The 27,781-nt window shown below is 48.3% G+C and overlaps 2 protein-coding genes across 4 annotated transcripts in view; one reads left to right on the forward strand and one right to left on the reverse strand.

The window, feature by feature from the left end:
- OXTR (oxytocin receptor) lies at positions 1-18,301 on the forward strand. The gene is made up of 2 exons (XM_003927113.4): positions 1-922; positions 13,544-18,301. Exons 1-2 carry the CDS (start codon positions 1-3, stop codon positions 13,789-13,791), a joined length of 1,170 nt encoding a protein of 389 aa, XP_003927162.1. The 3' UTR covers positions 13,792-18,301.
- The window catches only part of CAV3 (caveolin 3), a 23,315-nt gene continuing 6,304 nt past the window's right edge, over positions 10,771-27,781 (reverse strand). Inside the window, exons 2-3 of one of the 3 annotated variants that reach the window (XM_010337848.3) lie at positions 20,895-21,242; positions 10,771-12,033 (exon numbers count right to left, since the gene is read on the reverse strand). In XM_010337848.3, the coding sequence (XP_010336150.1) occupies positions 20,901-21,242 (342 nt within the window). In that variant the 3' untranslated portion in view covers positions 10,771-12,033; positions 20,895-20,900. Of the gene's footprint in view, positions 12,034-20,010; positions 21,243-27,781 lie in introns of those variants that run through there. The other 2 variants (XM_010337847.2, XM_003927114.4) reach the window with 2 other exon arrangements.

Raw genomic sequence — 27,781 nt, forward strand, 5'->3', positions numbered from 1 at the left:
ATGGAGGGCGCGTTCGCAGCCAACTGGAGTGCCGAGGCGGTCAACGCTAGCGCCGCGCCTCCGGGGGCCGAGGGCAACCGCACCGCCGGGCCCCCGCAGCGCAACGAGGCTTTGGCTCGCGTGGAGGTGGCGGTGCTGTGTCTCATCCTGTTCCTGGCGCTAAGCGGGAATGCGTGTGTGTTGCTGGCGCTGCGCATCACGCGCCACAAGCACTCACGCCTCTTTTTTTTCATGAAGCACCTGAGCATTGCCGACCTGGTGGTGGCTGTGTTTCAGGTGCTGCCGCAGCTGCTGTGGGACATCACCTACCGCTTCTACGGGCCCGACCTGCTGTGCCGCCTGGTCAAGTACTTGCAGGTGGTGGGCATGTTTGCCTCTACCTACCTGCTGCTGCTCATGTCGCTGGACCGCTGCCTGGCCATCTGCCAGCCGCTACGCTCGCTGCGCCGCCGCACCGACCGCCTCGCCGTGCTCGCCACGTGGTTTGGCTGCCTGGTGGCCAGCGTGCCGCAGATGCACATCTTCTCGTTGCGCGAGGTGGCTGATGGCGTCTTCGACTGCTGGGCCGTCTTCATCCAGCCCTGGGGACCCAAGGCCTACATCACGTGGATCACGCTAGCTGTCTACATCGTGCCGGTCATCGTGCTAGCCACCTGCTACGGCCTTATCAGCTTCAAGATCTGGCAGAACTTGCGTCTGAAGACCGCTGCAGCAGCGGCGGCTGAGGCGCCAGAGGGCGCGGTGGTTGGCGCTGGGGGGCGCATGGCCCTGGCGCGTGTCAGCAGCGTCAAGCTCATCTCCAAGGCCAAGATCCGCACGGTCAAGATGACTTTCATCATTGTGCTGGCCTTCATCGTGTGCTGGACGCCTTTCTTCTTCGTGCAGATGTGGAGCGTCTGGGATGCCAACGCGCCCAAGGAAGGTAGCCAGGGCTGGGAGACCCAGGAGGAAGGAGCCTGGTGGTTGGGGGAGGCCATGTCCTGCTGCCTCAGAACGTCCAGGGGTCTGTGGACTTCCTGGGGGTTAAGCGGGTTTGAAATCCCATAGAGTCACTGCTTCATCATCCCTTGACCAAGTGACTTAGGGCAATTAACCTACCCCAGCTTTTACTTTCTCTTGGGTAAGGTGGCAGTAAAGGCAAAAGTACCAGCTGTCACCAGGCAGTAGGGGAATGCCATGAGAAAATGCAGTTAAAGTCGCTAGCACAGCCCTTGGGCTGCATGTGGGCTGTATGGTTTATTACCATGGTGGAGGAAACAGGTTCAACTCCATCTGCTTTCCCACGTGCTTAGGAGGAGGTGGCAGAGGTAAGTTTTGAACCCCTGGCCAAGCTCAAGCTCCTTCAACTTTAAGTGCATGTTAAGCTGAACTTCCACTTTAAGTTCAAGAAGTCCACTTTGAAGCCAAGAAGTCTGGTTTGGACAAGGACAGCCTTGCAGGGGTGGGCAGTTTGTCCAACCAAGCACCTAGTAGTTGAAGAGGGTGTTGTGGGAGAAGAGGATTCCAAGAGGAAGGTGAAGACAAATCCCTGAACCCTTCATCGAGTGGAGGTGGTGAGTCTCTAGGCAGAGTACTGCAAGGAGCGCTGGGTAGGTAGGCTTAGGGAGGAGAGCACCCAGGACTGAGACTTCACTTCCACTTGGGGGAAAGAGAAGGGAGCTGGGAGGTGGACATTCAGGTTTGAGGGGGAGGCTCGGTGATTTCTGTAGGTGGGGAATATGCCTTCCAGGATGGAGGACTGCTGAGGACAAGGCTGAGGGTGGAGCTGCTGTCCATTCTTGGCTTGTGCCAGAAGGCTAGGAGGAGGGCATAGAAGAAGGCAACCTACGGAGAATGCTTGGAGGAACAAAGGCACCCTGGGGCTCTGGTGTTTATGGCTGGCGCTGGATGGCTGTCCCTAAGGCGTAGAGCACCAGGCAGCTTCCCGTCACTCCCTGCCTGCCAACCCCATTCCAGTAGCTTATTTGGAAAGAGAGCGGGAGGGGTGATTGCTGGTGGTGAATGACTTATGCGTTTTTGTTTGAACGTAATTCCATAATACGTGCTGGATGCTGGGGACTTCAAAGGTTTGTAAAGAAAGACCAAGGGATTTGCTTTCACCCTTTCTGCACTCCAGACACTGCAAATGTCCCATTTCTGTGTGCATCACCACTGCTCCCAATAGTCTCAAATGCATTCATCCTGGGAAGCTGAAATCTCAGTGCCAGCTGCTTTTATTCAGTTTGGTAACTTTGCTTTGGTCCTTTCTGGAATTCACAGACAGGCTTTATGGAGCCCTCCTAGTTAGCTCAGTGTTTGCTTTAGTGGCCAACACACTGGTTAGTCAATATTTACTGAACACTTGTGGCCCCTGGTCATACCTTACGCCTGCGTAGCCAGTACTGGAGCCTGTGGCCAACAGTGTTACGCCATCCAGGGATGCTTGCAGGAGGAGCAAGCTAACAGGGAGGCAGGAGAGGTGGGGCACACGTGGGTCTGTTCCTGCTTCATCAGGAAAATCTCCGGGAGGTCGGAAAGCTTAGCGACCACCCATCAAGGCTGCCAGAGTGGGTGGGATGTCACAGTTCTGGTGGCTATAGATGTGGTGGCCCAGGGACCCAAAGTCCCTCTCTCCTTCAGTGTTTGCTCTCTGTTTTCCATCTCTCCCTTGAGCAACTTAATTCCATCATTCACAAATACCAAGGGCTGCCTTTATGGATTTAGCGCTCACCTTGTTCCAGTAATGTGCAGTCGGGCACAAAAATTTAGGTAACTCAACAAGATAAAATAGGTATGAAGAAACTGTGATAAAGCAGAGAGTGGGGAGAAGAAAAGGAAAATAAAGATATAATAATAGTAATAATACTATTAATAATAAAGTCTCTGTGTGTATAGACAAGCTCTACACGTGGTTACTTTTTATAAGAACCAAAGAGGAAAGCTTTCAGTTTAAATATTTCTATTATTCAGAATAGAGAGCCAATGGGAGTGTCTGAGTGATTTCATGAGATCTGTTCTTCAAAGCGGCCAGATGCTGTTGGGTGCTGACTTGGTGAGGCTGGTGAGACTGATGCCCCATGCAGGATTTGATAAGCCCTTTGAATATCTTTCAGAATTAAATTCCAAAGCCAAAGGTTTGGCACCAGCCTTTTCCCTTGAACCCAGTGGCATTTGCTTTGCTGCTGGTTGCAGGGGTTTTAACCCTGGGGCAGTTCTGAGGGAGGAGATGAGGATGAGGAGGGCACTTAGTAGAGTGGGGGCGTTTGCATTTCTAGGGCTGGTTGATGTTGGTTGGGTACGGTGGACAGGATTTAGGGTTTCTGTCTCTTGTCTTCTCTTTCCAGCATCTCCCTCATAAAATGCCCAGTCCGGTGTCCTTAAGCCAGTTGTTTTACCCCCTCAGAGCCTGAGCCTCCTCCTCCTTGTATAAGGATAGCATGGGCCACCTCATGGGGTTGTTGTCAGGATTAAATGGTGTGACCCATGGCCCCTTCCTGATGGACAAGGTGGGGATTCTTCTCTTGAGCCTGGGTGGAGGGAATGGGAGTGGACAGCAGGCAGTGTGTCCAGGGAGGGTGGGAGGTGGCAGCTTCTGCTTGTTGAGGCCAGAGAGGTGAACTATGAGTCCTGTCACGGCAGGGACGCTGCCTGTCCTGTTCCCTTCTGGGTGCACAGTGCCTGGCACAGGCTGCACAGTCATTGTCATATACCAGTGCTTGTCAAATACATGGAAAATGGGAGCAAGGAAGTGAGATGGGGCAGGGATGGGTATGAAGAGCAGGACTCAGGAGGAATAGGAACTTTCTAAGTACCCTCTGAAACAGTACTGGCAACCTTGGAAAGAAGGGGGCACCCCATCACTGGGGGCAAGCAAACATCTGTCAGGAGTGTGGGACTGGTACAGGAAGTCTGGTTTGAACTGTTTCCCATCTGTAGAATGAGCTTCCAGCCCCTCCCTGTTTCCATGGGATGGAGGACCCTCTGGCATGTTCCATCTACCTTTCCTTCCCATGAGTGCTGTGCCTGAGGTGTCGGGGACCAGGCCCCTTGGAGGGGCTTGTTCTTGGGTGACCCAGTCAGGTGGAGAGCATGGCAGGGCTGGGCAGGAGGAGTTTGGACAGGATATTTACTCTGGGCCGTGAAGCGTGCGCAAGCTCGGCCCTTCTGGGTATAAATCTTAATTAGGTGGACAGTTAACTTCAGACTCTTATGTGGTTAAGTAATTGTGTGTTCTTTTATGTTCTTGGCTAATGTTAATGTTTTCTCTTTGGGTTTCTGCCCTGAGGTGATTTCACTTCTTTTTCCCCCAAAGGTTTGATAAATAACAACTAAGAAGACAAAAAAGTAAAATCAAAAAACTCAAAGAGAAGCAAATCCCAAACCCGCCTCTTGGGTGAGGCACTGCTACGTCTTTTTTCCATTTGCAGGCTATCTGTGTGGGTTTGGGGAGGGGTGAGAAGGGGAGGAGTGGTTGTGGAGGTTTGTGGAGGGCCTCGGATCAGGAGGAGATTAGCAGGTTCCCTGACTGCATCACGCTCTCTGTGGAGGCTGGATTAGGTCTGTGGTCTGGGCTGGCATGTCTTGAGTGTGACCTGAGACACTGGCCCACCTGCTGACCTTACCACCTTGCCTTGGCAACTTTTGGAGGCAAAGAAAACTCCACAGGGCTCCCTCCCAGGGGCTGGAGCCAGAACCTATACACCAGACCCTGCTTGCCAGAGCCCCCGCCCCGGGAGACAGTACTGGGAAATAGCCAGTGCCCTTCCGGGACCTGGGCTTGTTGCCATCTGTGTCATTTGGGGCAATGTCTCTTATTGGCCTCTGGACCTCTGTCATTCCTGTCTGAGCAATGGGGATAACAGCTTGTGATGGAACTTGACATCCTCTCTGGGCCCCAGCTTTGGTGAAGGAAGGAGTGGGATTAGTTGGTAACAGCAGCCACCATTGGCTGAGTGTCCACTGTGAGTCAGGCCTGTGCCTCGGCCATTTCTGCTCCTCATCCTAATGCAGCAAGGCAAGGGACCATCATGGCTGTTCTACAGATGAAGAAACTGAGGCTCAGAGAGGTGTGACCTGCTCAAAATCACTACTGAGTAAGTGGTGGAGTTGGGATTGGAACCCAGCCATGTTACACTGGAGACTGACATACTCACTGCATGACCCACCCGCTAACGCCCTGCCACCCCAGGCCAGCAGTTTTCCTGATGGTCTACACCCTCAGCTTGGGGATCTCCTGGGTGCTTGTTAGATCTCTGGCCCCGCCCTAGATCCATGGAAGCTTAGCCCTCCCCTGCTATCTGTCTCTAAGATCCCAACATCCTGGGTTCTTCCTGCAACACCTACACAGACACACCCACCCAGCTACACATCTGCTGATGGCTCTGCCCTCTCAGCACTCTGGGTTCAGTGCCACACCCCTTGCATTCTCCCCGTGCCCACCAATTCCATCATCTTAGCTGCGCCACACACCTCAAGTTGACACTTTGCTTTCTATTTTTATTTATTTATTTATTTTTGAGACAGAGTTTCGCTCTTGTTATCCAGGCTGGAGTGCAATGGCGCGATCTCGGCTCACCGCAACCTCCGCCTCCTGGATTCAGGCAATTCTCCTGCCTCAGCCTCCTGAGTATCTGGGACTACAGGCACGCGCCACCGTGACCAGCTAATTTTTTGTATTTTTAGTAGAGACGGGGTTTCACCAGGATGACCAGGATGGTCTCGATCTCTCGACCTCGTGATCCACCCGCCTCGGCCTCCCAAAGTGCTGAGCCACCGCGCCCGGCTGACACTTTGCTTTCTATTATCACCACCTTAGAGTATGATTTTTCACCTTTGGCGCTGCTGACATTTTGGGCTGGATAATCTTTGGAGTGTGTGTGTGCGTGTGTGTGTGTGTGTGTGTGTGTGTGTGTGTGTGTGTCTCTTCTATGTATGGTAGGATATTTCGCAGCATTCCTGTCCTCTACTTGCTACGTGCTGCTAGCAACCTCCTTGCCAATTGTGGCCACCAAAACTGTCTCCAGACATTTCCAAAGTTCACTAAGGGGCAAAGTCAACCCTGGTTAAGAACTGCTGGCTTAGACCGACTGTGCATCTTTTTAAACTAATACCTAACAAATGAGTACTCTCTTGTTAGCGCTGCCCTGGTCTCTGGCCAGCCTGCCTCGTGTACCCCCAGACCCAGACAGGCCCGGCAACTTCCTACTTTGTACAAGTTCCTGTGGTGTTGCCTTCACACTCAGGCTAATACTGTTCCCACCATGGGAACATCCATGCATGTCTCTTCCATGGATTCCCATCCTTTGAAGCCCAAATCCAATGTGTGTGCTGCTTTGTGGCACAACTCCAGGGGATGCCTTTTACCTCAAGGTCTATGAGCAGGGTGTTCCTAGGAGCTGTGCAGTGCACAACCTGAACACCTTAACATGGCAGCCTCATCCAGTGTCCCTTTCAGGAAGCCCTCCCTGATTTGCCAGTTTAAGGGGACTTTCTCCTTTGAATGCTAACTCACTCATTCCAGAAAACAGTTTCTGATGCCTCTGCTGGCCCCTGTCCACACAACCTCAGTTTTTATCCGTCAACCCTCCAGTGAAGAGAGTTGACAAGGGGCCCTCCCCAGGCCCTCGCCCTCCTATGGCAAGCTTCTGGAACATGTAAATGTGGGACAGTCTGGTCAAGGTTAGTCACAGAGTTCTGGCTACACCCAAAGACCTCTGGGAGGGACACCCCTAGTTTCTGCTGGGTTAGTGTCAAGTGGAACAGCAGTGCTAACTCTGTGTATGGGGCTGAGCCTGCCCACTGCTCGGGTTTCTGGGGTTCAGAATCTCGGGTTTCTGAAGTTCAGAATAGGACTTAGGTTGTATAGAAGGTGGAACGTCCTGATGGTGCAAGTCAGCGTAGCTGGTGGAGTGGGAGTCATTTTGGGCATAGGCATTTTAGCGAAGGGGCTGCAGTTTCAGTTGGCAGGTGGTGACAAGCCCAAGGATCCTGGGAACAAGACTATTAAGAGGAAAGAGAAACAACTGTCTCCCTGGAGGAGGTGGGAGGCCAGGTGGGAGGTTCTAGCTGTGGTTTGGAGGTGCCCTAGACTGGGTCTTGTCTAAGGCATGGGTGGGAGGGAGGTGTAACTAGGTGATCTTCAGTGTCCCAGCCCCAAGGCCCAAATCCTTATTCCTGGTGTATGCCCAGAGGGGCAGCCTCTGCCAGCATCTTCTTTTGTGCTCAGTCAGATGCTTCGGGACTGTGGGCCTCTGCCCTCCCGGCCTATGTCTCCCACCCCAACAGCATGCTTGCTCATTCTGTTTCTGTCCTTCTCTCTCCACCTGACCATATCTGAGTGTGAACTTAATTTTCTCAGAGGGAATTGCATTTGAGTCCGTCACCTTGTTGGGAGGCCATATCCTGTGGTTGAGCAGAGAAATTATTTTTAACCCTTCTAACATGCTGGCAGCGGTGGCTGATTTATCAGGACCTCTTGCCTAGCAGTTGCATGCTTCAGTTCAATTCAGTTTCTTATTGAACTCTTCCTATTTTCCAGCCTCTGCAGTAGCCAAAAGACAGAGCTACCAATAAGACACAGTCCCCAGCCAAGGAGTATCAAAAAATAATGACAATATGATGGGATGATGCTGTTACAGAGGCATTGATTTACCAAGTCCTGCAAATCTCCTGGGGAAGTATAAGTTGGTCTGTCTCCCTGGGAAGAAATCAGGAGAGTTTCAGAGGGGAAGTCTATCATTTGAAAAGGGTTTTTAAAGGATGAGTAGGAGCTTACTATGCAAAGAATCAGATGCACATTCCGTGTTGAGATCAAGAACAGTGGGCGGTTACTTTATTCTTCTTTCCTATCTATATCATTTGGGCCACTTGGAAAGAAGCTCCTCAAACTTTAATGCTTATCTTGTTAGAGTGCAGATTCTGATTCAGTAGGTCTGGAGTGTGGCCCCAAGAGTTTGCAATTTTGACAGGCAAACAGGTGTTGCCTATCAGATGCCCTGTGGCCAGCCATTGGCTTCACATTGAGCAGCAAAGCTTCAATACATTATCTCTTTTACCAGCACTCTCTGTTTGCTTTTATACCTATGGCCCAGATTGGCTGGAGGGTCTTGAAATCCCTTGAAGGGTGGGGAAAGGCTGGTCATTTGTAGGAAGGCCCTGGCTTGTCTTCTTCCAGAATGTGGTTATCCTCAGGCCCAACCCAGTGAGTCCAGCACACCCACCAGATCAGAGCAGTGCCTTCGGAAGAAGCGCATTTTCAACTCTGTAGCCTGCTAGTTTGGCTCTTCACACAGATCTTGCTCTATACTGGGTGATCACACATTTGTGATTTTTTAGAAAAATCACAGTTATAAAATTGTGGTCTTTCCTAAGAAGGTACCCTATAGTATCTATTGAGACTCGATCTTTCTATAAGAATACATTCAAAAATTATTTCCTTAGGAAAGGGCCTTCCATGGTCTTGTTCGCAGATGCCTGCATAGTCCTGTAGGAATAAGGGATGTTCGTCTGAATTCCTGGTACTCCAGGGAGGCCTCATGGCAAATGATTGGTGTCTCAAGTGCGTTTTTTTTTTTAAGTTGACAGACTCGCTTTGACCCAGCCAATCTCGGCCGTATGTCTTTGAGTCATGTGAAACGTGCCAGTAGCCTCAGGAACAGCACAGCCCAGAGAGGCCGTGGCCAGCTGCCCGTCAGCTGTTCTGGGATAATTTGGGGTTTCAGTGCTGGGGTGGAGAGAATGCCGGGAAATCAGAACAGGGAAGTTCTTTGGGCTTGAGGAAAGCCAGGCTGGAAGGGATGGAACGTGGCCCTCTGCCTCCCACCCCTCCGTGAATCATGGTGCCAAGTAGAAACGCAGAGTTGATTCTCCCAGGGGCAGAATTGCCCAGCAAGGGATGTTGGTGTTTGGTGTGTGGCTGTTTCTGCTCATATCCCCTGCTTGCGCTCCCTGCCTACACACCCTGTCCTTCAGTGTGTCTGTAGGCCAGGGGGCTCCCACTGTGAACACCTTCCTTTCTCCAGGGACCCTGGAGAAGGTGCTCACTGTGCAACAGACCTTTCTGGGTCAGGCCCATGAGGACTTGTAGGTCCTCCTCTCTGCGCCAATATCACTGCAGTTGTACTGTGTGGAAATGGGGTGGGAGGCCAGTCTTCCTGGGAGCTTGGGAGCAGCCATGGCTCTTCAGAGAAGTCCGGATGAAGGCATGAGGGCTGGCCGTTGCAAATTTGCACTGAGCATTGGGTGTGGCATTTCCTTTTGGCCAAAGGCAATGCCCAGAGATGAGCGCAGCTGTGAGCATTTGGCAGGCAGCTTTGGGCAGCTGGGGGAATGGGCACCCAGGGGCACCACAGAGCACACTAAAAACATGCTAGACTCCATGCAAAGGCAGTCACCAGGTCTGATTTGCTTTTTCAGTCAGTTCCCATGGGGACTACCCGGTGGGTGGGCGTGTTTTAAAGGAAGACAGTAGTAACACAGGAGGGATTTCCATGTGGAAGAACACCTGGCTGGTGGTGAGGCCCTAGGACTTCATGCTGGAACAGGTGAGCAGAAAAGAGAGAGAACAATTTTACAGGTATTGGGAGACAGCTCCTTCAACCAACTGGAACATCCAGGCTAGCATGGGAGCTAAAACAGATCCTAGCGTTTCATCACCCACCTTGTACCTGAAATCTGCAGGGTGAGAGCAGATATAGCCAGGACCCCAAGTATGGTAGAATGAAACAAAGGCATTCTTTTTTTTTTTTTTTTTTTTTCAAGAGAGAGGTTCTTGCTCTGTTGCCCAGGATGAAGCGCAGTGGTGCAATCTGGGCTTATAGCCTTGATCTCCTGGGCACAAGTGATTCCCCACCTCAGCCTCCTGAGTAGCTGAGAGTACAGGCACACACCACCACGCCTGGCTAGTTTTTAAATTTTTGTTGATCTCCCTTTGTTGCCCAGGCTGACTTGGGCATTCTTACCTAGTACCAGTTCATTGCTTCAGTCCACTGCTGACCTTGTGGAGCCCAGTCATTCCAGCTGCCCTCCCCAAAGATGTCGGTCCATTTAAACCCATCAGAAATTACAGGCTGGCTGACAAGGACAGATCCTACACTGAAAGCTACACTGGTGGTGGGGCCTTTTGAGCTGGCATGAGAATCTACAAATAAGCTGACCTTCTTGGCATGTAGTCTGGCCCAAGAGTCATTGTGGAGAGACACTGCCCTATGGGCTTGAAGCTTCCAGAGGCTCAGCCAGTGGGTCCTGGGCTTATCCCCACCCTGGGCTGCCTCAGATTCCAAGACATACACTAGCCCAGGGAGCGGCATTGCTCCTTTGCTTCACACCTGTGGTGCTCGCTCTCTTATTGATTAGAAAAACAACGTATTTATTGATCACTTAACACACCAATGTAGTAATAGTGACAATAGCTAAACTCTATTAGTTGTTTACTTTTATGGAGTGCCAGGAATCATTAACAGTACTTGGCATCCTCTCTAAATGAGTAAACCCCTCAACAATTCTGTGGAGAGCTCTTTTATTATTCCCATTCCACAGATGGGGAAATTGAGGTTGAGAGAGGTTAAATGACTTGCTCAGGAATACACAGCTGCAAAACAGCAGAGCCAAGCATTTGTGTCCAGGTTTGGGCAACTTGAAAGCAAAGGCACCAACTGTATAATTCTGCTAATTTCTGTATGGGACATGCTGATCTGAGCTTACCCTGTGGATCTGCTTCCCCTTGCCTTCCCCAACCCTTTCCCACCTGCTTTTAAACATCTGTGCCTCCTACAGGCATCTAGATCAAGGATTGGCTGGATTTTTCTGTAAAGGACCTGACAGTAACTATTTTAGGCTTGTGGGGTATAAGATCTTTGTCACAGCTACTCAAACTTTGCCCTTGTAGTGCAAAAGCAGCCATAGACAATATGTGAATGAATGGGTGGGGCTGTCTTCCAATAAAACTTTATTTACAAAAACAGGCAGTAGGCAGGGTTTTTTGGGCTGGAGTTTACTGGCCCCTGGTCTAGACCAGGAGACACTTCTGTTGGGAAGGATCGGGATCTGATAGGAGGTGTCTTTCCCCTCCCAGGTACACTTGGATTTCAAAAATGGAGAATGGGCAGTGTTTACTCTGAGTGGTGGACCACATTTGTTTTGGGAATAGGGAAGTTGCTCTCTGTCCCTCAAATCATACCATTAGGCAGATTGCCTAATCTTGGCTTTGGAATGGACAGGATTCACTAATTGGAACCAACCTGATCTGTTAGGATGCTAACCTGTTTTTAAAAGGAATCAGACTTCATTACTTTTATGTATGAACACAGGGTGACTTGCACCAATTAATTGGTGCAGAGAGTAAATCATGTAGATTTACTAACAACCAACTGCTCTTCTCCCCTTGGTGCCAGAAGACTTTGCTGACAAACGTCTCTGTTCTCTTCAGCGGCCACATTTATCTTGTGTACCTCTCTAGCACCCCCAGTGAAGAGTCCTTCCCTGGATTTAGTTCTTGAACTCTTATTTGTCAAAAAATTTTGCAGAACAGACAGAAAGAAGACTAGTGGATTTTCTCAGCCTTCTTGCAGTTGCCTTCACACACAAGGAGGTGGCTGAACAGAATTCTTAGTTGTTTTCCTTGTGGGTTTCTGGTGATGTTGCCTGGCCTTGTTTGCCAGCAAGAGATGTCTGGTTGTTCAGATCTAAGGCCATTGAAAGAAGCCAGATTTTTATCCCCGTGCTTGGAAGTACCTAGAATTAGGATTTTTTTTTCTTCCACCTTGAAGTTTCAGTTTGTGACAGGCAATGTTTCAAAGCTGATTTCTAATCATTAATTTTGCTTGCAACTCCATGAGTCCTCAGTGTAATAGCTTTTACAGAGTGCTTCAGATAACTTTCATGTCACTTTTTTCCCCCTACCTGAGTCTTATTGTCATGCTGAAGCTGTGCTCTCAGGCATAGCTTCATGGAGACTCTCTCAGTTGATCAGCTGTGAAGATGTCATACCCTTTCTTGCTGCCACACCTTTGCTGGTGCCGTTCCTTCTTCCTGGAGCACTGTTCTTCCCTGCCCTGCCTGGAAAAACCATAGGCATCTTCAGGAATCAGCTCACATGCCCCATTTGTGGGGCCGGCCATTACTTTCTTAGAGTGGCACCCCCTTCCTTTGCCCACGTAACCCACAAGATGCCTGCATCACGGTGTTTATCATTTTATTTGATTTGCCCGGCACATGGTCGTGATAGCAGTCACCATTTATTGGGCTCCCACTGTGTACCAGGCACTCTTTAATCCTTGCAGCAATCCCCAGAGGTTTGGGGAATCTCCTTATGCCCATTTAAAGATTAGGAAACCAAAGCTTCTTGGGGACTTCAAGTAACTAAGCTCTGGTGAGGCTAGAATGCAAACTAGGTGTGGCAGCTTCTGGGTGCTGTGCTCATAGACACTCTAGGTCACGTGTCCCCAAACTATGGCCCACGGGCTGCATGCAGCTCCCCGCCGCACTTCAGGAAGGGGCACCTCTTTCATTGGTGGTCAGTGAGAGGAGCACAGTATGTGGCGGCCCTCCAACGGTCTGAGGGACAGTGAACTGGCCCCCTGTGTAAAAAGTTTGGGGACGCCTGCTCTAGGTTGTAGGTGCTCAATACTGGTTGGGTGAGTGATGCATGATACAGGTGGCTGTGATGGATACAGCTTTTGCTGAGGGAGGTAGATGGCCAGAAAGCTTCTGGTGAGAGAAAGGCAGGGACAGTTCCAGGGCTGGGCTGAGCCTGGTGGGGAGGGTTCGGAGGACAGCCGAGGGCATGTCCAGGATAAGAGATGAAGAAGGAAGACTGTTGAGATTCACTCGGGGTGGTTGGCAAAATATCACAGAAAATATTAAAGATACATTAGGAAAAGTTATAGATTAGTATCAAACCTTTTGGAAGGCCAAAAGGTTTTATTGGGGCAGGCCAAAGGCGGCTGGCCAGTCCATTAAGTTAGGGAGAGATAGAGATGATCAAAGGCCTTACCGACACCCATTAGTCTCCACTCCAACTGTTTACTTATGTTAATATTATGCTGGGTGGCCTCTCCCGGAAGATCAAAGGGGAATTACCTGTTAATAGCACTTACTCTGGGCCCCTGAAACCTAAAGCTTTTGTCAGTCTTAAAACCATTCTCTTAACCATGTTAATTATCCACAAGTGTGTTAACTTGGAACCTCTATTAGGAATAAAAGTGTAGATGGACAGAGGGTCTGGGTCGATTGGTTTCATTTTGCCCTCTGAAAGCAGCCAATGGCCAGCCCTAGCCCACTTGAAACACTGTAATGGTGTGAGAGAGCATTCATTCATCCGTTGTTGAGTCAGGGTCTGCAGGTCAGACTTCCACAGCGGTGGGACCCATGTCTCAGGTTGTGACCCCGACGTGATCAAGGGCACAGAAGACAAACTTTGCCTTGTTAGTACCTCATCCTGTGATTTGGGATGTGATACTTGGACAAGGCTGTTGCTCAGGAAATGGTGTTTAAGTCAAATAGGTCTGAAGTGGCTCTAGTATTAATTAATGCCCCTTTCTCCTTTCTCCTGCCCCTGCCTGCTCAGCCTCAGCCTTCATCATCGTCATGCTCCTGGCCAGCCTCAACAGCTGCTGTAACCCCTGGATCTACATGCTGTTCACAGGCCACCTCTTCCATGAACTTGTGCAGCACTTCCTGTGCTGCTCCTCCAGCTACCTGAAGGGCAACCGCCTGGGAGAGACAAGTGCCAGCAAGAAGAGCAACTCGTCCTCCTTTGTCCTGAGCCACCGCAGTTCCAGCCAGAGGAGCTGCTCCCAGCCATCCATGGCGTGACCCACCAGCCAGGGCCAGGGCTGCCTCCTGAGGCTTGGGCTGTGCTGGCATGGGTGGTCTGCCTCTGGGTGGTGGCGTATGGATTTGTCTAAGGTACCTATCAGTTTGTATCACTCCACTCTTTGGGGTGGCTACAGTCGGGTGGAGAGTAGCCTCCATGGTGGAAGATGATAGGGGACTCAGCCATCAGACAACCCCCTGGCCTCTTGCACGTACTTCTACCACCCTGACCGCACTGCTACCCTGGGGAGTGGGTGGGTTGTTTTTTCCCCTGAACCTGTAATTTCACTCCAGTATCTTTTTACTTCTTTATTCTGGGCTATTGTGAAAAGTGGTAAATAGAAGATTGGTGACCAATTGGGTCAGGAAGTCCAGTGTTCTGGACTTGGGGTAAGGATTGGGGATGGGAACTTAGATGAGGGTGGTGCTGAGATCCTCCTGACTTCAAAGTGCATTTGCCTTTGAGTGGACAAGTGCTGGGGTCCTTGGGGACGAACTTGTGAGAGGATATCCCAAGGAGTAGGGGATTACCTTATAATACTATCTGGCATAGCAGATCAATTAGAACTTGGGTAAAAAATGTTTAAAAAGCTAATGTTTAAGAAGCAGTTGGGAAAGAAAAAGAAATAATGCATCCAGATTGGAAAAGAAGAAATAAAACTGTTTGCAGGCGACACTGTTTTGTATGTAGAAATTCACACACACACACACACACACACACACACACACACACACACACAGAGCTATTAGAACTAATAAGCAAGTTCCACAAGGTTGCAAGATACAAGACCAGTATACAAAAATGAATTGCATATCCTTATACTAGCAACAAACAATATGAAAATGAAGTTAATAATCCCATTTGTATTAGAATCAGAAAGAATAAAATAGGAATCAATTTAACAAAACAAGTGCAAGACGGAAAACTACAAAATTTGAAAGAAATTAAAGAAGGCTTAAATAAATGGAAAGACATCCTGTGTTCATGGATCAGACTTAGTATTGTTAAGATGGCAATACCATCCTAACTGATACACAGATTCGCTGCAATCCTTATGAAAATCGTAGCTAGCTTCTCTGCAGAAATGGATAAGCTAGTCCCAAAATTCATAAAGAAATACAAGGGATCCAGAATAGCCAAATAAGCCTTGAAAAAGAACAAAGTTGGTGGATTCACACTTCCTGATTTCATAATTTATGATAAAGGTACAGTAATCAGAGCAGTGTGTTACTGGCTTAAGAACAGACATATGGAGTAGAATGAAGAGTACAGATATGAACACTTGTACTTATGGTCAATTGATTTTTGACAAGATTCCCAAGACAATTCAATAGAGAAAGAAGAGTCTTTTCAACTAATGGCACTGGGACAATGATATGCATGTGCAAAAGAATGAGGTTGGACCTTTACTCATACCATGTGCAAAAATCAACTCAAAATGCATCCAAGACCTAAATATAAGAGCCGAAAGTATAAAATCTAAGAAAGAAATGTAGGCATAGATTTTTGTAACCTTGAATTAGCCAGCAGTTTCTTAGATATGACCCCAAAGACACAAGCAACCAATGAAAAAAATAGGTAAATTGGATTTAATTAAGATTTGAAGCTTTTGTAATTCAAAAGACCCTATGAAGAAAGTGAAAAGACAACCTGCAGAATGGGAGAAAATATTTGCAAGTCATCTATATATCTGGAATATATAAATAACTTGTATCCGAAATATATAAATAACTCTTATAACATAATAATGAGGAGAAAAATAAGTCAATTTTTAAAATGGCCTAAAGATCTGAACAGACATTTCTCCAACGAAGATATGCAAATGGCTAAGAAGCACATGAAAAAATGCTCAACATTATTATTCATTGGGAAATGCAAGTCAAAACCACAATGAGATTCCACTTTACAATCACTAGGATGGCTACAATAAAAAGATGGACAAGAGCAAGTGCTGGTGAGGGTGCAGAGAAACTGGTGAAATGTAAATTGTTGGTGGGAATGTAAATGGTGCACCTGCTTTGAAAAACAGTTTGGCAGTACCTCAAAAAGTTAAATGTAGAGTGACCATATGACCCAGGAATGCCACTCCTAGGCATTTACGCAAGAGAAATGAAAACGTACATACACACAAAAACTTGTACGCCGATATTCATAGCAACATTGTTTGTAATAGCCAAAAAGTGGAAACAACCCAGATGTCTATCAACTGGTGAATGGGAAATAAAATGTGGTATATCCATACAATGAAACGTTATTTGACTCTAAAAAGCAATGAAGTGCTGACACGTGCTACAACATGCATGAACCTTGAAAACATTACATGAAGTAAAAGAAGGCAGTTGCAAAAGCCCACGTATTGTCTGATTCCATTGAAATGCAGTGTCTAAAATGGACAAATCTATAGAGACAGAATATAGGTTAGTGTTTGCCAGGGCCTGGAGGCTGTGGGAGATAAGGCGTGACTACAAAAGGTATGGGAGTTTCTATTTTTGGGTGATGAAAATGTTCTGAAATTAGTGGTGATGGTGCACGATTTTGGGAATGTACTAAAAACCAATGAACTTTAAAAAAATAAAAAATGTTCAACAGATAAATTCAGAGAAGGCCAGCTTGATGGATGAATTCCTTGGAATCTCTTGCCTCCCAGAGCTTTTGTTTCTCTATGTGGCTCACTGCTTGAGAGGGATCTCATGGTTTTCTTAATTGGTTTTACTCCAAGAGATCATGTCTCTCTTTGGTGAAAAGTAACAGCAGTGATAATATCCCTACCTTGCTTTACTGAAGGCATAAATGATGCCTTGTAGCTACACGTGGTTATGTTTTATTTAAAATAGCAATTCACTAGGGGTGTCAGAGATTTTTCTTACCTAGTGAACTTGTTCTCAAATGTCCTCTCAGCCTTGAGGTTAGAACATGACCACTTCTAAGAAATACCTTTAGTCACTAAATACAGGACAGTATTGATCAGAAGTTTACTGTCAGGGATTGACCAGTTCAGTGCACAGTGGGGCACCTTTTAAGTTTCCAAACACATCTTTGGAATTACTGGGATACAGCAGGAACATCTCAAAGGCCACAGATCCTGTCTCTCTCTTTAAAACACAGTTTCTTCTTCCTGCATGCTTTAGTAGCCACATAGCCCCCTCACCCTGGTCCCCCCAACACACACACACATGAATGAGCTAGCATTGTCTAAATGTTTTGGGAGAAGAGAGGCATGCACTGAAATGTCAATGTTCAAAGTCTAAGGATTTAGCACAAGATCTTTAGCATTACTCGGAGATGGAAGATCGTATCATCTTTGGACTGCAAAGCTTTGTTCAGTGTTGGCTGGGACATGCATAAAGACCATCAACACTAGCCAATCTTTGATCTTTGGGAAGCTAACAGGATGATGGTCCGGGCCTCCAGTGCCCATGTACTGGACCACTGGTGTGCTCTGGGTGCAAATGCACCAGAGTAGTAGTGGGGTCTGTTAGCATCCATGCCTCGCTGCCCACCTGCCAGAGATGCTCCAGGTCTCTACTGTTCCCGGAAAAGTTGCCATCCTAGGAGTCAACAGAAACCACTAGGGATCAAAGGGACAGCAACTCACAGTAGATTTTCTGACCAGGGGCACAGCATTCCTGAGAACCCTGGAGTTGTGGGATTCTTGGGCATCTGAAACGAGTGTGATGCTTTGTCACTCTCTTCATGTGAAAGCTCTGGCTGGTACGTTGGGTCTCATTATGGCACGGGAATCTGTTTTATGGCAAATAAGTGATACTCAATTTCAACAGCCCCACTGGATATACACTCTCACCCCCCACCCATCTCCTTCAGAATATTTTCACCATTTCTTAGTCTTTCCCCAACTAAAGCCTAGAAGAATGAGCGCAGGGGTTCAGGACGCTACCTTGGGCTCAGTCGTTTGTGGCCTCCTCCCCAGAACTCATGGCTGTCTGCCAACCACATTTCTCTGCAGTTTCAGACTTGCTTACAACCATATGCATGGCCGGGGTTGCCAGGAAGTGGGAGCTGCAGATTGTCTTCTGGAATGTTTCATGGCTCTGATCATCAAAAGCGAATGTGGAGACTCTGAGCCTTATTTCTTTAGGCACTGAAATAATGAATCTGGCACATACTTTGGACTCCTTTTGGGTTGAGTCTATGTGTTGCTGCTTCAGGAAATGTAAGGGGACAATGCAGGCTGTCTTTTAAGACAATCCTGGTTTCAAAGTGTTTAACCCTTTTGTATTCAACAGCAATGAAATGCCACTTAAGGCAAAATGTGAACACCTTGATTTTGTTCTACTGTGGTGACCTGCTCTGGCACCCCTGTGTAACTGTGCCAGTTGATGAATGGCATGGCTGATCACAAGGTGTCTGCTTCATTAGCGGCTTGATAGAGAGTGCTCTTAATAAACATTGGTTTCAATACATTACTTTGCCCCTGTTCTTCCTCCCAAGAATGGTGACTGAAACTGGTGGTTTGTAGATTATAGATCCCTGCAGGGCTTCAGAGCTGTTGGCCTGAATATTGCACAGGTGCATGGGCTGGGCAGGGGATGGAAGGGGGCCCTGGTCCCATTCTCTAGAATCAGAGGTGCACTCATGTGTCAGAGTTCTGTGGGAAGATGCTCTAAGATTCAGGAACAAACATCATGTATGATGTCCCTGAACCTTCTCTGAAACACAAACAGTTGAACTCTGGAGATAATAGGATTCTAGACTGTTACCTTGAAGGGACCCTAACAGATATTTCTTGAAAGTGGTTTTGGGAGCTGTCTGCAGCATCACAGATGAATTTGTGTTAAAATGCAGATTTCTGGGCTCCACTACTGAATCAATCTCTGGAGTTAGAGCCTTGGAACCTGCATTTCAAACACGAGTCCCTGGTGTTCCCCATGTATCTCATGAGAGGGAATGGGAACTTCAGCCTCCTGCCTTGTGCCCATTCTCACCACACCCCCAATGCGATTATCTGCCTGCTACTTCTCAAGGGGGTTCCTGGAGGGAGAAGAGCTCCTCAGACACCCATGCATCTCAGATATGTGTCCTGTCTCCAGTTCTGTGAACTTTGTGGGTCATTAAGCATATACCATAGTCTGCCCTTAGAGAAAGAGTGAGGTTGAAAAATTGGAGTCATCGTCAAATCTAGTTATAGCAAATACCAAGATGGCAAATTATCTACATAACCCAAGATTCCAAGTCTGAAATGGGTGGCTTTGTGATTTCAAGAGACATTTGAAAGGGCAGGCCCTTTGAGGAGGACGTAAGTAACATCAGCCTTAATTCTTTTCAGCGGGGGGAGCCTGGGCCTGCCGAGACCCCGGACAATGTGGAAGAGCCCCAAGGGAGAGCACAGGCGGCAGGCTGGAGCCACAGCGATAATGCTGGCTAGGTGGGTGCCTTTTGGCGACGTTGCTGACTTCTCTGGACTGTAACTTTCTCATCTGCAGAAACAAGGGACGAATGATGAAGTGTTTGGGGTAAAATGTACTGATAATCTGCAACGTATTTAAACATGCATAAAGATGAGATTGGTGGGATGGATAGAGGGCGGATAGATGGGTAGGGATGTGAGAAAGCTGGGGTAGGAAAATGTTAATGATTTAGCCTACGTGGGTATGTAGCTGTTCAACTTTTTCCTGTGTTTGAATTTTACATAAGATGTTAGGAGAAAACCAAAATCAGGTAAGATTTTGGAGGCAAAATGCACATTAGAGATCATTTTGTGGATGATAAAATTGAGGCAGAGAAGGCAACTAGGAGCAGAAGCAGGACTAGAACCAAGGCTGCCCGCATCCTAGTTCCCAAGCTGTGTGCAGTCCACTCCACCACACTGCCTCCCAAGACCACTGGGCTCGTGGCCAGGCATGAATAATGTCTCCAAAACCCTGTCACATGCTGTGGAACCTTAGTTATATGAGACCTAACTGGGTGTTGCATGAAAAGAAAAACAGTCAGTTAGGACTGGGGGTATAATGGTCTAGATAGGTTTCTCCACTGTAGGACTTGTCAGAGCCTTTAATGTGTCAATGTCTATTGAACATCTCTGAGAGAAATATACAGCGTTTCCAAAAAAACTGGACCACAGATGCTAACCCATCTTTTTTAAGGGCTAAATTCTGGATAGCACACTTGGAAAAGACAGCCCTAAAGAAGATAAAGGCACTGTGTGTGTGTGTGTGTGTGTGTGTGTGTGTTTGAGGAGGGAGGAAGTGGTACATACATGCTCTTTCTATTGTATTTTATTTCCATAGTGAGTTCACACACACAAATTAGACCTTGTACCTTCGTCACATCTCTTGGGGCCGAAGGTATTCTCATGTCAAGTGTCAGTGCTGGGCATTTCAGGGGCTTGGTTAGCCAAAGAGGAAGTTCAGGGAGGCTTGAACCCAGGTCCTGCCCTCAGTGGTACCCTGGGAGGGTCACTGCCCCTGCCAGCCCAGGGGCCATTTTCTTCCATTGGTGCCCATTATTGGGCTTGGGCAGCAGAAGTCACTTGAACATGGTCTCTCAAGGAACATGTACAATCCCAGCAAGCAATAGAATCTGAAGAAAAAGTCTCTTTGGCTCCTTGGATTTGGCCAAGTGAAGAGACAACCAGCTTTTCCAGTGTCTGTTTCAGGGCAGTGAAGTACACTTTTCAGAGCTGGTCAGGACACAAATCAGTTTTACAGACACAAACAAAATGCAGCATTCCCCAAATGCAGCCAAAACCCTTTATTGGAGCCACCCTCCTAATGCCAATGGTCACTGGTCACTTTCCTGGGTGCACGTGGACAGGTTGGCTCTGGGTGGGAACCGCGTGCTGTTTTATGTTGTTACAGTACAAGTGAATGCAAAGACTTGCAGTAGCTGCCTCTTAGCAAACGATCTTCCCTCACACCTGGGCATGGGGGCATCATGGTGGGACTAGGGGAGAGCAAAGGGCCACTGTGCTTCTGTGGCTGGCTGGGCTGTCTTTTCTTTCTGGCTTCCCTATACTGTGTGCTCCAGCATGGGGGGTATGGAGCATTCCTTAAAGAAAAAGAGCTCACCAGCAGCCCCTGTGAAAAAGTCCCTTGGGGACCAGCCTGGCCCAACGCCCCCTGCCCTGCCACCCCCATTACCCCACCTGGCTTTAGACTTCCTTCCGCAGCACCACCTTGATGCTGCTGCAGACCTGGCCCAGGGCTGCGAAGAGCGGGTTGCAGAAGGTGCGGATGCAGAGCGAGTAGATGTGGCTGATGCACTGGATCTCGATCAGGTAGCTCTTAATGCACGGCACTACCGCCCAGATGTGGCAGAAGGAGATGCAGGCGAACAGGAAGCCCCAGAGCAGGGCCAGTGGGACGCCCAGCAGCGTGGACAGCAGGCGGTAGCACCAGTACTTGGAGACGGTGAAGGTGGTGTAGCTCACCTTCCACACACCATCAAAGCTGTAGGTACCCACGGGCTCGGCGATCACATCTTCGAAATCCACCTGCAGGGGCAGCAAAGGGAAACCTCAGCTTACAGAAGCCACTCACTTCTCAAGCTTTTGGGTTTGTGTGTGCATGTGTCAGAATCCCACAGAGGTCAGGTTAACCTTGGCAGCCGGATCCTACCTGTATTAGGCTATTCTTGCATTGCTGTAAAGACATACCTGAGGCTGGGTAATTGATAAAGAAAGGAGGTTTAATTGGCTCATGGGTCTGTGATCTGAGAAGGAAGCATCTGCTTGGCTTCTGGTGAGGCCTCAGGGAGCTTTCAATCATGGCAGGAGAAGAGGGAGCAGGTTTCTCCCTTGGTGAGAATGGGAGCAAGAGAGAGAGCTGGGTGGGAGTGCCACTTTACAACAACCAGATCTTATGAGAACTCACTATTGCAAGGACAGCACTAAGCCATGAGGGATACGCCTCTGAGATCCAATCACCTCCCACCGGCCCCACCTCCAACATTGGAGATTACGTTTCAACATGAGGTTTACAGGGGACACAGATCCAGATCATACCATCATCCCAGGGATTCCAACTCCCAAGGTCTGGAGTGGGGCCTCAGGCTCTGCATTTCTAACAAGCTCCTTCTTGAGCCCAAGCTGCTGTTGTTGCTAGGCATCGCTGACCAACACAGCATGCTTGTTCAGCTCCCTCAAGGTGAGTGACTTGCGTAAAGCCGACAGTGACTTAGCGGCAGTGCTACAGCCATAGCTCTCAGATTCTATTGTTTTATCATCTGAAGGGTGTTGGATGGTCGTATGCATCCTGCAGCGATTTACTGAGCACCTGTGGATTGGACAGTGAACAAGCCGAGATTCCTCACGTCATGTAATCTCTCTCTAGCCCCACTATGCGTGAAGCACCTTCCTAGCTGCCTACACATGGGTGATGTCCCTTAGCATCACTAAGCCTGAGCTGTCTTGTCTGTAAGATGGAATCAATGGTCATCTTCCAGTGGTATCATAAGGACGAAAGGATGGGAGGCTGTAAAATCCAATGGTTGATTAAACAGCAGTGAACCAACTTAGCGGCTTAATAACTGGTCTCCCCATGGTTGTTACTAGTATAGCCTGCCAAGTGGGAGGTTGCAGAGCTGTTTGCTAATGCCTGAAACTGTTCTGAGACCTTTTATTTCTAGCAGTGCTCCTGGGCCACTCAAATAAAAAGGGGTTGAATAGAAGTACAGACAAATCAGACCAATAGGAGGGGCCTGTGTGGGGGCCTGCAGGGCTAAGGCTTCAATTTCAAGGCTAAGGCTTCAATTTCAGGGCTAAGGCTTCCCTGCCAGTCCCTTTCCCACTTTGGTTATGGGGAGGGGATCCTCTCCTCTATTGCATCACCGTTATTAAAATTACTTTCATTATAAAAAACATGGCCACATCACAGAGCATTAATAGAAGAAAGAAGAGTCCTGTGTTTATATTTCTCTAATATTAAAGATATGGTTGCTTTGGTGCATTTCTTTCCAGTACAGTGTTTTCTGGGGAGGGGAGTGACTAGAACCATGTTGCTCAGACAGTGTTGGGTCCCCTTTTCTCATGTGACTTTAGCTTCTGAGATCATGTACCCCACCTCGGGTCCCTGATCCCCTGTGCTCTGAGGCTGGGGATCCCTGAGGATGAGGCCCCACTTGGGGTGGTGAGTTAGCAGGCAGCACAGTTTACAGGGTGAGACTCTGGGCTGCAAAAGATATTGAAAAGCTATACTGGGTCTGTAGGGCCTCCCAGGACCTTCCTTGCATAATCTCAGCCCCTAGCTTTCTCTGCTGTAGGTTTCAGCAGAGACAACTTAATCTCTTATGTGACCCCCATGGATGGAGGAGAGGAAGAAAATGGAAAATGGGCCTCCTCTTCTTAGGAAGGATGTCACTTCTTGGAGGGCTTCTAGGAGGTGGTGGCTGGCTGGGAATTTGGGGGATTGCAGTATCAGAGCAGTTATGGAAAAGTCATGTTCACTCCCTTGCTTATAGAGGTTCTAGTCTAACCCCTAGGGCCTGGATCCTGCTAATTGAGGTGTTGGGACTCTGCCACTTGCCTAATGCCCCAGCCTGTGGCTACTGCCCTTTAGCCTGGCTTCTAGGGACACTTTGTGGCCCCAGGAACAGGGAGGTTTTGGGGTGAAGCCTTCATCTCAGCAGGTACCTTCTTCCCTTTCTTCCTCTGATTGGCAGCTGGCAGCTCCTCTGTCTTTCTTGTGACCATTTCTTAGGACAGTGCCTCCCTATTCACAGGTCACCCTATCCTGTCTGTCCACCTGTATGGTGAGAAGTCTCTCACAGGGCCCAGGTCAAATCTAGGTGTTCCGAGTTGAATTCAGTGCTCTTCCCACTACCCCAGACAGTTCCAGACCCTACGGGTAGATCCTGGCTGTGCCATGACTGCTTCTTTAAGGTCTGGCCTTTGTCGGGCAGAGAGAGACCTGCCCCAGGGCAGGGCCATTCCCCTTCTCCCCAACCACCCAGCCAGCTCCAAGATCCAGCAATTCCTCTAGCCCCTCAGCAGCCTCCCTGCTTTGTCCATGTGCCCAGCATATTCCTCCAGGTGACACACCTGTCATTTGTGCCTGGCCTCTCAGAGGTAGCAGAGTGGAGGAGAGCCCTGGCTCTGAAGTCACACTGCTGACATTTGAGTCCAACGTGGCTCCCTAATTGTAGGATGACCTTGAGAAAGTTTCTTAGCTTTTCTATGCCTCATCTTCCTAGCTTTATGTCCTAAAGGTTGTTGGAGGATCAATTAAATTAAGACACATTAGGCCAGGTTCAGTGGCTCATGCCTGTAATCCCAGCTCTTTGGGAGGCCAAGGTGGGCAGATCACCAGAGGTTGGGATTTCAAGATCAGCCTGACAAACATGGAGAAACCCCATGTCTACTAAAAATACAAAATTAGCTGGGCATGGTGGTGCACACCTTTGGATCCCAGCTACTTGGGAGGCTGAGGCAGAATGGCCTGAACCTGGAAGGCGGAGATTGCGGTGAGCCAAGATCTCGCCATTGCATTCCAGCCTGGGCAACAAGAGTGAAACTCCATCTCAAAAAAAAAAAAAAAAAAACAAAACAAAAAACAAACAACAACAACAACAACAAAAGACATGTAAATAATTCTTAGAACACTGCCTGGCACAGAGTGCCTGGCTAATAACTGAGCTGTTGGAGCTGTTGGTGGTTGCTATGAAGCGCTTTTTTCAACAGGAAGCAGGGGCTTCAAAGGTGGGCTCACATTCCTGTGGAGTTGCTGACCAGATGCAGGATCATCTCCTTGAGCTTCATTTCCTTATCTGTAAAATGCGGTTGCTATTTCTTATAACCTTGTTGTGAGGAGCAGAGATCATTTTTTCCCCATGTATTCATCCATAAATCCACGCCCCACTGAGATGGTTTGCATTTGTTCCCTCCAAATCTTATGTTGAAATGTGATCCCCAGTGTTGAAGGTGGGTCCTGGTAGGAGGTGTTTGGGTCATGGGGGTGGATCCTTCACCATGGCTTGGTGCCCTCCCTGTGGTCATGAGTGAGTTCTTGCTCTGTTGGTTCATATGAGAACTGCTGTTTAAAAGAGCCCAGCATCTCTCTTGCTCCCTCTCTTACCATGGGATATGCCAGCTCCCGCTCTGCCTTCTGCTATGATTGGAAGCTTCATTAGGCCTCACCAGATGCAGATGCCTGCACCATGCTTCTCATACAGCCTGCAGAAACCATGGACCAAAATATACCTCTTTTCTTTATATATTACCTAGTCTCAGGTATTCCTTTATAGCAATGCAGAATGGACTGACACCCACCATCTATCCATCCACTCATTCACCTGTCCATCTATCCATCTATCCACCTATCTGCCTGCTCATGTATCACCTGTCCATCCATCCATCCATCCATCCATCCATCCATCCATCCATCCATCCACATCCATCCATTAATCCACCCACCCACACATCCAAATAAAGACTGATTGATTACTCACTTTGTGTAGGCATACTACCTCTTGAGCAGTGCTTAGCACAATACCTGGCATGTGGTGTTATTTTGATAGTAATGTTGCTCAGTGATGGTAATTATTCATTCAGATGCTCTGAAGTGTCCTTCAAAAATACATCTCAGAAATTCTGTTGACATCGTAGATCGTTCTCTAGCCTACCTAGTTATAAATGTGTGTGCGTGTGTCTCAGTCTGTGTTTATAAGATGGATGGAGTCCTCCTTTCCTTACAGTAATAATTATAGTACTTATAGTAATAATCCTACCCCCAATGGCCTCTGTATGTGTCTTTTAATCATCTTTCTTCTTCCTCCTCCTCCTCTTCCTCCTCCTCCTCCTCCTCCTCCTCTTCTTCTTCTTCTTCTTTTCTTCTTCTTCTTCTTTTCTTCTTTTTTCCCAGAAGCCATTGGTGCTAACATTTGAATTGTCACCAGGATTGCCTTTGGGTGCTGTCCATGGGGCAAGTGCTTTATTTTCTGTGAATCTCAGGAAACATGCTCTCAGCGGGCTGGGCTGGGAGGAGACAGCTGTTCCCCTAGCTCAGATTTGAGCATTGAGAGAGCTTTGGCCACAGCATGCTAGTTTGGGGAGATATTTTTAAGGCCCGGCTCAGGCAGCTCTAGGCAGCCGTGCCAGTATAGCACAAGCACACAGTGACTTCATTTCTTCATTCCTTTCCAGAAGCAGAGAGGAGATGGGTTTTTCTTGGAGGGTGGTGGGCTGGGAGCCTGCATCTGCGGGCTGAGGCTTAGGACACTGTGTGCAGTTGGAGAGAGTGGAGGGCTGGAGAGTGAGGAAGGGGGAACGATGGTGCACATTCTGTTGGTGTCCCCTTCTCTGGCATATTTATTTTTGGAACAGCAAGGGGCCTGGTTGATTAATTGGATCCAGTCATCACAGCCCCCACAGTCTCTGAGAGGGCGGGGAAGGTGCAGGATAGCAGGGCTGGGCATTGCTTGAGGATGCGGGGGAGGCCAGCAGCCACCCCCTGTCAAAAATACCTCCCTCAGAGTCCTGCATGACTCAGTCCCTAGGCATCCAGGGTCCTGGACAATTCAAATAGGATCTCTGTGGGTGGGGAAATAGCTCATAGCAGAGGGGTAGGTATATGGTCCTACAGTTACTGTGTGATTTGGGGTATGGCACTTTCTCTCTCTAGATGCTAGGGTTTTTTTTTGTTTGTTTGCTTTTTCTCAACTCTACACAGAGACGGTTGGGCCAAGATTGCTGCTGATACGGAGTTAGCTTCAGAGTCAGCAAACCCAAGTGAGTGGCTTAGCTTTTGCCGGGTCCCGGCTTCCTCCACTATTACCTTGCTACTTAAAGAGCAGTTTGCAGTCAGTGCCCCCTGTCTCTATTATAGAAGTTGAGAGTACGTAGAAATATTCATAGAAATTTGATGCAATAATTTTGTGTCTATTGAATCTAACAATAAAAATTGGAGCTTATAACTGCATGCCTATTTGCATTTCATTTTTCCAGTAATTAATTTTTATTGTATTTTACAAAAGTATGGCTGTACAATGGATTGGAATAATAATGTTAAAACTGGTCCTTCCCTCAGTTTTAGAGGCACTAGCCTATAAAGTAGGAAGGAAAATGAGGTGATAGCTGCAAAAACTGTAAAAATGACAAAGCTCCGCATCTTTTGTTATAATTGGTAATAACAAAATAATAGAATTCTGTACAATCTGGGTGTGGTAACACCCACAATGTATTTGGCCCTTATGCGTGTCACTTTTGGGCCATGTATCTTACATGTGTTATTTCACATGGCATGTAAGGGACTGGCAGAGTGATGCTCAGGTCAGCCTGACAGCAGGGTCATTGCAGGGGCCAGATACCCCAGCAGGTGCTGAGGCACAGAACACAGCACAGGCTGACTCTGATGGGAGGAAGAGGTAGCCAGGAATCATCTGGAGCTTGGAGTCTAGAGCATCTCTGATTCATCCTTCAAGAGGATGCTCTTGCAGTTGACAGCATCCTAGGTAGAACCATATACCTACCCCCATCCTAGAGCCCTCCAGCCCCTCTCTTCAGCTCCAGGACTACCCTAGGGGACCCAGGCCACCTGGGCTGGGGCATAACAGCACTGGGATTTATGTAAAGGAGCTGGGAAGAGACAGATAACAGAGGCCTGCAAGGAGAGAGAGAGAGGGAGAGGGGAACCTGCAACAGGATGCTCCTTGTCTGTCCACTGAACCCTGATCTTTGCCTCACTGCTTGTCTCTTCCCATCTATTCTCTTGCCCTCTCAGACTCTGCCTTCAAGAAGTTTGGTGCATATTGGAATGGGGAGCAATAGAGATACCCTGGGTGGAGCCCTAGGCTTGACTGCAGCTTTCAGTGGGTGGTTTGCTGGTCTCCAAAGATCCTCAATTAGTCATGCTTCTCCGTGTTTGTCCTCAGGTAGTCTCATCCCATCTTGAGTCTCGGCTTGCCCTGTGACTCACTTTAACCCCAAGAATGTGGCAGAAAGGATGCTGTGCCAGTTCCAGAACTAAGCCTTCAGAAAGCCCAGCAGCTTCTACTTTTAGGAGCAGGAGCACTGAGCTCCCATGTTAGAAGCCCACTTTT

The sequence above is a fragment of the Saimiri boliviensis genome, chromosome 8 (genome assembly GCF_048565385.1).
Source record: "Saimiri boliviensis isolate mSaiBol1 chromosome 8, mSaiBol1.pri, whole genome shotgun sequence".
Lineage (NCBI taxonomy): Eukaryota > Metazoa > Chordata > Mammalia > Primates > Cebidae > Saimiri > Saimiri boliviensis.